The sequence below is a fragment of the Pseudorca crassidens genome, chromosome 10, assembly GCF_039906515.1.
Source record: "Pseudorca crassidens isolate mPseCra1 chromosome 10, mPseCra1.hap1, whole genome shotgun sequence".
Lineage (NCBI taxonomy): Eukaryota > Metazoa > Chordata > Mammalia > Artiodactyla > Delphinidae > Pseudorca > Pseudorca crassidens.
The window spans coordinates 1,086,467-1,098,716 of NC_090305.1; the positions used below are offsets into that span (position 1 = coordinate 1,086,467).

At 51.3% G+C, this 12,250-nt stretch overlaps 1 protein-coding gene across 3 annotated transcripts in view; it reads right to left on the reverse strand.

Annotated features, from left to right (window-relative positions):
- GMDS (GDP-mannose 4,6-dehydratase) overlaps positions 1 to 12,250 on the reverse strand; it is a 479,216-nt gene that overhangs the window by 63,331 nt on the left and 403,635 nt on the right. For all 3 annotated transcript variants that reach the window (XM_067751843.1, XM_067751842.1, XM_067751841.1), the window contains one exon: positions 3,330 to 3,426. In XM_067751843.1, coding sequence (XP_067607944.1) covers positions 3,330 to 3,426 — 97 coding nt within the window. The remainder of the gene's footprint in view (positions 1 to 3,329; positions 3,427 to 12,250) is intronic.

The window sequence follows — 12,250 nt, forward strand, 5'->3', positions numbered from 1 at the left end:
CCCCGCACACAAATGCACAATGCCACAGCTCTGCGTACACGTACAGGCAGAGGAAACGCCAGAGGGGACAGAGGTACAGGACCCAAGTATTCGTGTTGCCATCACCAATGCTGGGATTCAAGGGCAATGGGAAATGTGAAGTCCAGTTTCCAGGATGAAGCTTCCCACAGCAGTAAAACTCCTCAACATGCCAGGGAAGCCCAGAGGTGTCCAGAGCGGGAACCAGAGAACAGGACTCCGCTCAGCTCAACTGGACACCAGAGTCCTAAGCTCAGAACAAAACCTTTCAGGACTTTCCACTCTGGAGCAGAAGCAGGACCAAAGATTTTGTGGTGACAAAATCAACGAGGGAGAGGTTTTCAGCTGGGAGGTCTGCTCTGTACAGAATCACTGGCGGCCTCTTTGGGGTCAGTGCTGGCCTGTGCTGCATAAACAGCCTGCCTTGCTTGGTCTGAATCTCACTCAGAAAACAATGTAAATCTTCATCTCCCTTTAGTCTTGCTTTAGGATACCGGTGTTCTATGACCTGCTTCTTCCCCCCAATTTTCTTTACGGTATTTTTTTCTTTCGATCATTCTGGCCCCACTGGACTCTGAGAAGATCTAGTTTATGCGTTCGTCTCCGGGGTGTCCTAGGTGCTGAAGACACAGGATGAAAGCCGATCAGGAGAACAAGCTTTTCTAGAAAGCGAGGAAGGATGAGAGGGAGGCTGTGGTACCTGGAAGATGGACTTGGCCTCAGAAAAGGGAAGGACACAGCGGGACAGGGAGAATTACACGTCTCCCCACATCGAGTGCCTCTCAGGCCTCGCGCCAGCGACGCCCTGGGTGTGTTGTTTACGGCACAGACCCAAGCGCAAGCTCGCAGGCGGGCTCCAGTTCTCACCCCCTTTCACCTGGAGGAACACTGTCACCCGCGAGGCAACTCCACGTACGGCTGTCGAGCCGATCCAAGTTCTGGGAAAACTGCTGGTCTGAAGAATGAGGTGAAAAGTTTAGCCTCACCGCACAAGAAGGCTTGCCCGACAGAGCCTGTGCTGAGTGCAGTGGACAAAATCCAAGACCAGAGGCAGTAAAGGGGATCCGGGTGGTGGGGAGAGCTAGAGGGGTGAGAGGAGAGCCTAGGAAATAGGAGGGCACCCTCACGTTCAAACGCCTTTTGTGCAAACAGAGTTGCAGAACAGGTACGACAGGGACACTGGCCAGAACAAAAGGACGGATGTGGAGCCTCGGCAGGAAAGAGGGTCCACAGGGACTTCAAGAACCGTCTTGTGAGCCCAAGGGTCCTTATCAACCCCACACGGTGCCCAAGTCAGGTTGACAGACAAGCTGTTCTTAACGACTTCCTAGCTTTGGAAACGAGAAGGGCCACGGTGAAGTTGTTACAGGGGTTGAGGGTTGGCTCCGTCCGTTTTACACTCTGAGATGACAGTTTTCATTCGCGAGCACGGAAGGAAAGCTGTCTGTTTATGTCCCAGAAAAACGAGAGCCCGTGGCCCATCTCTGGGCCCGGTGGGAGGCTCCACAGCCGGGTCTCCTTGCTGTGTCAGCAGGAGCGCGCTGGTGTCCCCTCCCTGGGACCAGCACATCCTCTGCTGGCCACACCCAGCCCCATCAGCACGGGCACCATTGTTCACTGTGTGTCAAAGACCGGCCCCGCCCGGGCCAGGACAATGCGACTGCACAGCCCCAGTCGCCAAGCACTGCTGATTTCCTTTCCTTTTTATTCGCTCCTGTGTGTAAGAGTGCATGAAATGAAGTGTTTTCTTTTGTTTGAAACAAGACAGTTTGAAGGGTGATTGCCGGTGACAGGTTCACTTTCGATCTTTCTTCACCGTGGCTTTCCTGATCTCGGAAAGTTGTAGAACAGATAGGAATTTGGTTCAAACACAGGTAAAACAGGCTCCAGGACTCTACTTTCACGGTTAATATACATTTCGTTCGGGAACCACCAGGTCTGAACATTTCTCTCTGAAGCTGCTGCTTTCTACCACCTTTAGGTACCTTTAAAACATTGAGTTTTGTCACCACAGTGAACGTGGTCCACATTTAAGTGACAACACCAAGCTAGAAGTTCTTATAAATCTAGGAAAGGAGCATGTTATGCTCAAACAACCTGTAGGTCATTTCTTAATACAGGAACTTCTTTTTATTTTTTTGTACTTTAAAATTTAGTATTTGATAAAGTATTATTACAGATTGGGAGGGTGTGAAACATTAGTAATTAGTGGCTAGTCATGTTTTTAAAAATGCTAAAGTAAAAAAAAAAAATACTAAAGTAAACGTCAGGTGGAGAAAGAGCCATCAATAGAATTGAAAGACAGATGGCAGATTACGGGGTGAGGGTTAGAGAAACGCTTATGTAAACGAGGGGGATTCTTTCACCCATAAAATGAATAGACAACGTGTGTTCAGTCATTCAATACAAGTTTGAATCTATTCAGGAACTTCTGTATTCAGAAATTTATGCGTTTATCCACCCATCCACCAATAGTCATTAAGCACTGAGTTTTTCATCTAAGATAGTAAAAAAAAGTCCTTCTCCTCAAAGACTTTGGAGGAACTCTTTGGACAAAAACACGTAAACAAATGAGTATAGTAAATTATAATAGGTGTTATAATATAGTTACGTATAGCATATAATGTATCAACAGATACAAAGGAGAAAGTAGTGAGTTCAGTGGTGGTAGGATATCGGCCAGAAAAGGATTCACAGCCAGGACAGCACTTGAGCTGAGGCTTAAAAAGTGTGCAGGGCTTACCACCACTCAGGTCTGTGCGTGTGCAGGTGAGTGCACGTGTGTGCATGTGTGAGTGCGTGCGAGTGTGTGTGAGTACATGTGAGTGTGTGTGTATGAGTACATGTGAGAGTGTGCATGTGAGTGTATGTGAGTATGTGTGAGTGCACATGAGTGTGTTTACGTGGGTGTGTGTGAGTGCGTGCGTGTGTGTGTACATGAGCGTGTGCGCCGGGATCTCCAGACCCTGAGGGCCATGGGGGGCCTTGGAAGGCAGACGTCCTGCAGGTACCGGGGCTCAGCCATCCATCAGGCCACTACCTTGATGGGATCCACCTTTGATCTGAGCCTCCATTTCTGAAACCAGCTCTTTCCCTGGGTGTGTGTTACCCTGTTTTCCTTTACACAGCAATGCATTTTGTGGCGAGAATAACACCCCAAATGCAATTCCCTGGGCTCTGGTTTGGGGAACGCGCACTGAGGGACGACAGAGAGCCCAGGGCAGAGCTGGGAAGCCTGGCTGCAGCAACCAGTTAATATTTTCCCAGCCAGTGGCTGGGTGTGGCCCTGCCGCCAGGGCCGAGACACTTACCACTTCAGTTGGTCGGTAGTACTTGAGATCCACGGTCACGTGAACTTTGCCGGTCTCTTTGCACCTGCCCACTTCATTTTCATTCTCTCCTTCCCACCTGGAAAGGAGAAAAAGAGTTGATCAGTCCCAACCTGCTTGGGAGCATCAGACCAGGCTGCCGGGCAGCGTGGCTTCTCCCTGTAGGAGCCAGAAGCCCATCCACTCAGGAAACACAGGCAGGTGCTTAACCGTGTCATGAGGGCAACAGCGGTTCTAAAGCCTTTCCAGATCTATGCCAAAAGGGCAGGCCTTTTCCTTCCTCTTTAAGGAAGATCATGGTATGTTCAGAAGTGAGACGCCAGAAATGAACAGATTAGCCACAACGAGGAACTGGGCAACTTTCAGGATTTCAAGGATTCTGTACCTCTTTAGACTATTCTTGATAAAGTCAATTATTATGAATTAATCTCTCCTGTCTCTCCTTTCCTTATTTTTTTTTATTTCTGTAGTTTTAGGAGTATTTATTGTAAATTGAATGCATTCCATTGTAGAATAAGTTTCATACCCTAATTAGCCATTCATTTCATCCCCGTATCCCATATAAGTGCCCTTGCTATACCCAGGCAGCAGTTGGCCCCATTGATAAAGCCCAGATGATTAAACCTCCAAAAAGTGCGTAATGAATCGGTTGATTCCCTGCTAAGCGGCGGTCTTTCAGCATCTCTTCTTTCTCTGATTCAGCTACGATGCTATTTGGACAAGTGTTCTTCCTTAAACACCCACAGTCGACAACTGTTCAGGATCCCAATAGCAGCCCCCTCTTCTCATAAGCTGAGGGCAAGTTCACAAGTTTCAAGACCAGCTTCTTGCCGGAGTTCCATTTTATGTTCTCACTTTTACAGAAATGAAGCCACTGGCTAAAGCTGACCTCTGGATTTCTTCTACGAACTAATATCCAAAGAACAAAAAATACTATATTATTTGACTTGTTTCTACAAATGGAACTTTTCGGCAAAGAAAGAAAAGAAGTTACCGAGTAATGTCTGACTTCAATGCTTATCCTCAGACCTAGTTTTTTTTATCAGCTGGTGATGAATCCTGTGACAGGACAATTCTGTCACAGTGGAGATCAAAGGAAAGAATAGAGCATTAAGTTGGTTACTTGACTGTGTGAATTACAGGTGCCATTGAAGATGGCCATTAAATGTTGACTGTGGTTGTATTTTGGACATAGATTGGGTATCAGAGACTTCAACTGGCCTCACAAGCTTTCTCTCTGATCACCCCCTCAAATGTTCTATCCTCAATTTACTTTTTGATAGCATAAGGGTAATATTTCATCGTGGGAGGAATAATCAGTTCATGAGTATGCTGGATTTGCCAACGTACTAAAGGCAAATATGAAAAACATTCCACAACACAGAGAGAATTATAGCTCAATATGTTGAACAATAAAAAAAATGTACGGCTGGCATTTTCCATGACTCTTATATTAATGACTCAAAAAAGGGTGTTTGGTAATTCACTTATTTGGTTTAATTTCTTTCCCTTGCCTAGACTTATTTGGCAGGACCAGAGCTAAGTTTCTGGAACATTCACCTGGATATGGTAGGTGGATGCTTTAGAGTATGCCGACTAAAACTGCTGTAAAATGGGAAAAGCTGAGGGGCTGGTGAGCCCTGTCGTCTCTGATCGATGAAGACCAAACCTTGGCCAATATCCACAGTAAGGGAGAATATTTGGTAAAGTCATGATTTAAAAAAATTACCTAATTCTAAAGTTGTTTTAGCGGAACCTCTCTCGGGTGACGCTTTCATCAACAGTAAATGAAAGGATATTTGTTTCTCAGGAGTGCGTTTCAGTTTTATTTCTGTTCACGTTTCACACTCAGGAAGAGAAACAAGCTCTGCACACGCCTTCCTGATGGCATCTGCACGGAGCCAGAGGGTCCAGAGCACGTTTTGCTGTTTCTTCCAGCTGCGGCTCGGCACGTAATCTGCGATGGTCAGGCTGACGTGGGGACACAGACACGCGTGACACCGCCCGTCGTGGTGGTGAATCCGAACAGAGGCCACAAGCTGGAGGAATGGTGATTCAGACCCACGTATTTACAATGAATCCTTCTGAAACCACACACGTAGCCACATACATATTTAAGTCGACGAGGCCTCGGGAAAGGCGTCCCCTGACCGTGGTCACGTGTGGCCCAGGGAACTTGGCAAAGCTGGCCACGTCTCCAGAGCAGGGGCTGTGAACGGTTTCTGTGAAAAGCATCACACAAGAGGCTCTGTCACGTGTTCTTCCTCATTCCCTTCCTCCTCCTTCTCTTCCTCATTATCTTCTTTCTTTCAAATTTTTAACTACCCTCTAAAACAGTAAAAACATCCTTAGAGGACAGTAAAAAATGAGCCTTGGCTGGGGTCTGGCCTGCAGACCGTAGTTGCCCCCCTGCATCAGGGGGTGAGTTACTGACACATCCTCACCCTTGACCCCAGGAAGGCATCCGGTTCCGGTCCACACCGGCAGGCTGATGGCCGGCCCAGCGGGACCTTCCCCGACCGCTATGGACTCTCCTGGGCTGCCCTGCAGCCTTGGGCCAACACTGGCATTTGTAACAGCAGCTGAAGTGGGAAAAGACGGGGAAGAACCTGCACATTAGAAGTGAGTTGACACCACGCAGGCACCTGCAGGGCGGCTGCCCACATGCGGGCCTCTCTGCCTCTGCCTGGTGCTGCTAGGCAGCCTCCACGTGTCCACGGCCACGGCCGTCTCTCAGGGCACGGTGTTGCCCTACGATGAATACGGCTGTGCTGAACAGCCAACTGTCACCAAGGGAAGGACGCAGAGCAGAACCACTTTCTAACTTGCACTAGGTCTGCAAGAGGGCAATAAGCAAAAGATTCGGCCAAGGACCAGAAAGCATTGTCACAACAACACACAGAACACTTGTGTTAACCAGTAAACGCTAAGAGCTAACTTGTCCTAACAGGTGATGTTATGACTCAAGCAGAGCTGCAATGTTCATGAAATGACAGTGGCCTGACAGGGGGTAGGGGATTCGGCTAATTAACAGGAGTTACTAGCCACTAATTTAGATCAGCAGCTCACTGAGCAGGGATCCTGTATAATCCAAATTTGAAAATAAAACTGTTGGCTCCTAATGAGCATTAAACAGCAATAGAAAGCACTGAAGAATCCAGCACAGAAAGTCAAGATGAGGCGCTATTAACCTCTCCCCAGCAAGGAACCCCTCCAGGGAGCAGAGCAAAGCCAAGCGGGCAGCCGAAGGCAAGTCGGGGACATCACAGAAGCGCGCAGGGATCACTTTAAGGGCCAAGACTTGACCAGGGTGCACACGTGGAGACAGGAGGTCACCAGCAGCCACGATTTACTGGTGAAGGGCATGGGGCGCCCTGGGAGTGTCAGCAGGTCCGGGGCGAGGACGGTGTTTGCACACACTTCTGTTCCTTCCCCGGAACCCCTGCAAAAACGAACATGCTGACAAGGGCTGAACAACAGGAGAGACGAGAAGACCCAAGTTCTGGGAGCTGGAGAGGAGACGGACGAGTGTTAAAGGACTGGGCAGAGGCCCCAAAAAACAGACCCGCAAGCTGGCAGCGGGGAAGCTGAGCATGGGCCCACTTGGCCCCGGGGAAGCCCAGATACTCCGGACAGGGGGTTGATTAAACTCCCCCGGAAGCAGCCCAATGTCCAATCCCCTCCCAGGGTTGGCATCACTGGGCAATGGCCTCACCCTCCGTCCTGAAGAAGGTGGCAGGATTGAAGGCCATTGGGCCCTGTGAGCGTGCGGCCACCACAGGGAGAAGAGGAAAGGTAAGTGGATTGTACGCAGAACGCCCAGCATCCTTTGCCCTGAGGGGGTGCTGGGGTCAGGCTGGTCCCCTTCCAGGGAGGAGGCTAGGAACTCTCCTCTGGGCTCAGATTCTCCAACTAAACGGCCTCCAGAGCCCCCAGAGCCCCCAGGCTCTGTGTCCTCAAAAACCCCAATCAGCTTTTTAGGCCCCCACTTGTAAACATGAGCAGAAAACCGAGGATTACCAGACACACGTGAGGAAAACCGCACATACGAAGACAGAAATCACAGCAGACAAACTGAAAACCAGCAACTTGGAGGAAACAGAACAAACAGGGAAGATCATTAAAAACAGAACACAACAACAACAAACTCACACATCACTGCTACTATCTTCAGAGAGACAAGGAAAGATATCAAAGAAACAAAAATAAGATACTACGTAAAAAAGGACAATTTGAAAAAAAAGATTTAGAGATTGAAAAAAATTCAGAAATCAAGAATTCAAGAGAAGATTTTGAAGACAGAAAAGAAGGGCAAACAGATGTAGATATGAAAAAGGAAGATAAGGAAATCAGAAGATGGCCTCAAGAGGTCAGTATAATAGGATTTCCAGGAAGAGAGTAAAGAAAATAATTATCTTAACATATAAAGAGAGTCGGTCAGAGCAGATGAACACACATTTCCAGACTGAAAGCGGCCCACAGAGCACGCAGATACCACCCCACGGAGTTTCAGAACACGGGGACGAGGAGGAGGTCCCCGGGAGCTCAAGGGGCTGGGAGCGGCCCAGAGTGGCCCCTGGGCTGCCACGGCAACACTCAAAGTAAAGGCAATGGAGCAACGCCTCCAAGGTTCTGAAGGAAAGTTATTTCCAACCAAGAAATGTACATTGGCCACCTTGTTAATTGAGGGCAGGATAGAGATATTTTCAGATAAGCTTGGTCAAAAACTATTTGCTTCCCATGCACCATTCTCAGGAAACTAATTAAGGTTTGGCTTCACCAAACCACAGAATTTTAAAAAGATGTCAGAAAATAGGGGATGACTCTACCATCCAGCGGTCCAGGTGGCATCAGGTCAGAAGGATCTAGAGGGGGGCTGCAGGGGACGTGCCCGAGGGTAAGCCTCCGGCCTGAGCACCTTCAGGGCAGACTGAGGGGAAGTGAGTGACAAACACATGGAGAATGAAGCAAACGGAGAAAGACAATTGTTAGGTCTATGGTAAGCAAGGGACATCTGCTCAGAAAGGAAGAAGGAAGTGTTGTTTCCCGGAGTGAACGCGTTGGTCAGTCCTGACGACGTAACACAGGAGGACAGCTCTGAGGTGGGGGGGAGACACGGGGTCACAAGGGACACAGCTCTCCTTTGGAATGAGGTGCCAGGAGAGAAGCCTCAAGGGGGAAGATCGAGGACCAGAAATCAAAGCACGTTGTTTAGTCACATGGATGCAAATGCCAGAGTGATGGGCTGAATGATACAGCGAACAGGACTTCCACAGAGAGACGCCAGAAACCCACGGGAGCAGAGCAGACCTGGAGGTGACCCGAGACGAGGTACCAGCGCAGGAGCGCACGCGTCTCTCGCGTCGCTGAAGGGCCGCAGGATGGCCAAGGAGTGGGCGGGGACCAGCTGGGAAAATGGGGGTGCAGGGCGGGAGGTCGCTGGGGGTGGGACACCGCCTGCAGATGCTCAGACGCCACACGATGTGCCGGAGTAACTGGAAACGGACAAACAGCAACGAAGGACAAAACCACCGTGAGCGTGAGCTTCACGAACAGCAGGCCGACCAGCGAGGCCCCGGCCCCCTGGACGCGGAGCTGCAGGCGCTTGCTGGGCCTCGGAAGAGCGGCTCCGATGGAGCGAAGGGCAGGGATGGAAGGGGGGCAGCCGACCGGGCACCTTCTGGAGGGAGGGGGGCCCTTCTTCAAGACTGGAGGACCTGGGGCCGGCAAGATGCTGACGGTGGAGCTGACGGCGGCGGACGGAGGGACGACGGGTTTCTGGAGAAGGCTGGCAGCTGAGGCCCAGACCCGGGCGGGGGGCACCTGTCCAGGGGCAGGAGGAGGGGGGGCTCCAGGGCCGCTGGTTTAATCACCAACCTGCTCTCGCTCCTGAAGGGCAGCACCGGGGAGCGGGGGCATGGGCACGTGGGCACGAGGGGGGGCGCGGGCTCTGGGCGGGGGTTGGGTGCGTGCAGGGAGGGGGCCGTGGGCCGCGGGTTTGACCCTGTGCGGGTCTGAAACGCAGACTGCAGGTCTCCAGGCGCTCGGTGTCCCACTTCGCTTCCTTTACTAAGGATCATCATTACTAAACAAGCGGCTCCAGCTGTTAGGCCGAATGAATGAATAACCAATTACAGCAAAAGGTGAAACTTAAATCCCTGTTCCCGCGGTTCCAGAAGACGCTGTTCCCGTGACTCGCTGGAGGGCAGGCTTCCACACCAGGACCCCTCCTCGCGCGGTCCACCAATGCGGCACAGTCTGCGCCTTCATCGGGAAGCCGTCTGGGGGCTGAGCGGGTGGCAGAAGGCCACACGGGAACGGCTCCACCGCACGCGGTCGAAGAGAGCAGACTGCGTCCTCTGACAAGGACACTGCTTCCTATGGGGCCCCTCCCAAACGTGGCTTCAGTAAGAGTTGTCAATTGGTCAACATTTCCTCTGCTTCCTTCTTTTTCACCAGTATCACTGGAAACTACTAAATAGAGAAGTTCTCCTTTCGAACTGTCCTCTCTCACGCTTTATCTGTAGGAAATCCGACGGCTGTGATTAACTCAGTGGACACAGTCTTGTGGCGTCGAACCTAATGAGGCCTAATGAGACTGGCTCAAGAGATCAAATGAAAGACCAGAGAGCACGGTTCTCAGCTGTGCAGCGACAGTGGCTTCTAAGTCAGCCTCCGCGTTCCTGCGCAGCCTTTACGCGGCTCTTATCTGCCTATTTGTATTTATTTTAACTCAGCTGGGGTGTCCTATCCGCCCCCAAGGAATGTGGATGGAGTTTCTCCTGCTTTACAGCGTGAAGCAAACTGTACGGTGGCCTGACCGGGGGCCCGCGGTGGGGAGGTGGCGATTTCGGGACCAGAGCCCCACTCTGTCTGAGCCCCATCACAGTTCAGGGCTGTCTGACCCCTGCACCTCCCACACATCCTCAGCTAGCGCCTAAAAGTGCCAGGCGCTGAGCTGAGCCGGGTGCTGAGGACGGGGGCCTCTGTCCTTAAAGGGCTCGAGGCCTGGCGGCCACACAGGATGCATGTGAATGGCAGTAGAAGGCAGACAGGGGCTGGCAGAGGACCAGGTGGGCACCTGGCAGGGTGGTGGCCTCAGGGAGGCCTCTGAGACCCGACGGGTGTGCGGGCGGTAGGTGTGCGTGTCTCTCGCTGCACCCGAGGTGGCCGAGCTGTCCCAGCCCAGCTTTCGGCCTGCCCACTGCCCACAGCCAGGTTACTAATGCTCCTCTGCGCCTGTTCTCATGCCTTTCCACCCACTTGGAAGGCTCTCCCTCTCCTGAACTCCCAGCCACAGCTCCCGCTTGGGCCAAAGGCCCACTTAGCTCCACCTTCCTGCCGACGTCACCCCAAGCCCCCATCACAGGGCTGTTCTCCCAGAACTGATGTGATAAATTTGCACAATACCGTCATCTATTTGCACACATGTGTACGTAATGAGTTCCTATTATCCCCTAATTGGAACCTACACTTCTCAAGGGCAAGGCAGTGCCTTGGTTCTCGTAGATGATTTTGGCTCTGGGAAAAAAAAGAAAAAGAAAATGTGCAGAGAGCACGCTGATGGAGCCTCTGCTCTGCCTTCAGTACAACGCCCCCCGTTCCATTAGGTAACTTACAGAGGCAGCAGTTGTTCTGAGGATCTAATGGATCCTTAGTTAAAGAACTTAACTGACCTGCTACCCAGTGAATTGCATCAACCGTACATGAAATGGAACAAGGGTTGCCCCAGCCTCCAAGACACAAATAGCATCAGGGCTCACATCAGACCTACACACGCTGCTACACAAAAACCTGTCACTTGAATTAAAGTTCACATCCCTTTAGGCTGTTATACTTTGGGGTTTTTTTTAATGGATTAAAACCCCAAGTATCTTAGAAGTTCATCAATATAACATGATAGTAGGGGGGCTTCCCTGGTGGCGCAGTGGTTAAGAACCCACCTGCCGATGCAGGGGACACGGGTTCGAGCCTTGTTCCGGGAAGATCCCACATGCCGCGGAGCAACTAAGCCCATGAGCCATGACTACTGAGCCTGCGCTCTAGAGCCCACGAGCCACAACTACTGAGCCTGCGAGCCACAACTACTGAGCCCACAAGCCACAATACTGAAGCCCGCGCGCCTAGAGCCCGTGCTCCACAACAAGAGAAGCGACCGCAATGAGAGGCCCGTGTACCGCAACGAAGAGCAGCCCCCGCTCGCCACAACTAGGGAAAGCCTGCGCACAGCAACGAAGACCCAACACAGCCGAAAGTAAATAACTAAATACACAAACAAATAAACAAACTTATTTTTAAGAAATGACAGTAGGGTTTAGACTTCCCAGTGGTGGGAGAGATTCTGTCTCAGCAGTGAGTGGAAGCTGGTAGGGAGAGTCCAGTCTCTACGCAGACATTTCTGAAGGCCTGGGTCTGGTCAGAGCACCTCCACCAAGTTCTCACGGTGCTGACACCCAGCTTCTCAAGAGAACTGATTCTCCCAGCTCCACGGAAGATGCAAGTGATGATATTTCTACCCCTCCGTGTCAGAGGTTCCACTCAACTTGCTTCGACAGTATGGGCATTAGACAAGCAGTAAGCAAGCTGTCAGGTGGGGCTGCAGCTCCGGGGGCTCAGAGGGGGTGAGTCTGAAGAGACGCGGCCAAGGATAGCGCACCTAAACACGCGTAAACGCACAGAACCTTCCCGGAGGAAAACACGCAGAGCCACGGGGACGTTCCTTCTCCCAACTCCCGCCCAGCCCAGGCGGAGCTGCAAAGCACGTCCTGGGGAAACTCTGTTCGTCAAAAACGACTGACCAGAAGGATGTGCTTTTGTCCAAAAGCAACTGGACACAGTCAAGGCTCAGCACGTTCTCCAGGATGGCCTCACAGCAGACATGCCAGCCACGGGACACGGGCTCA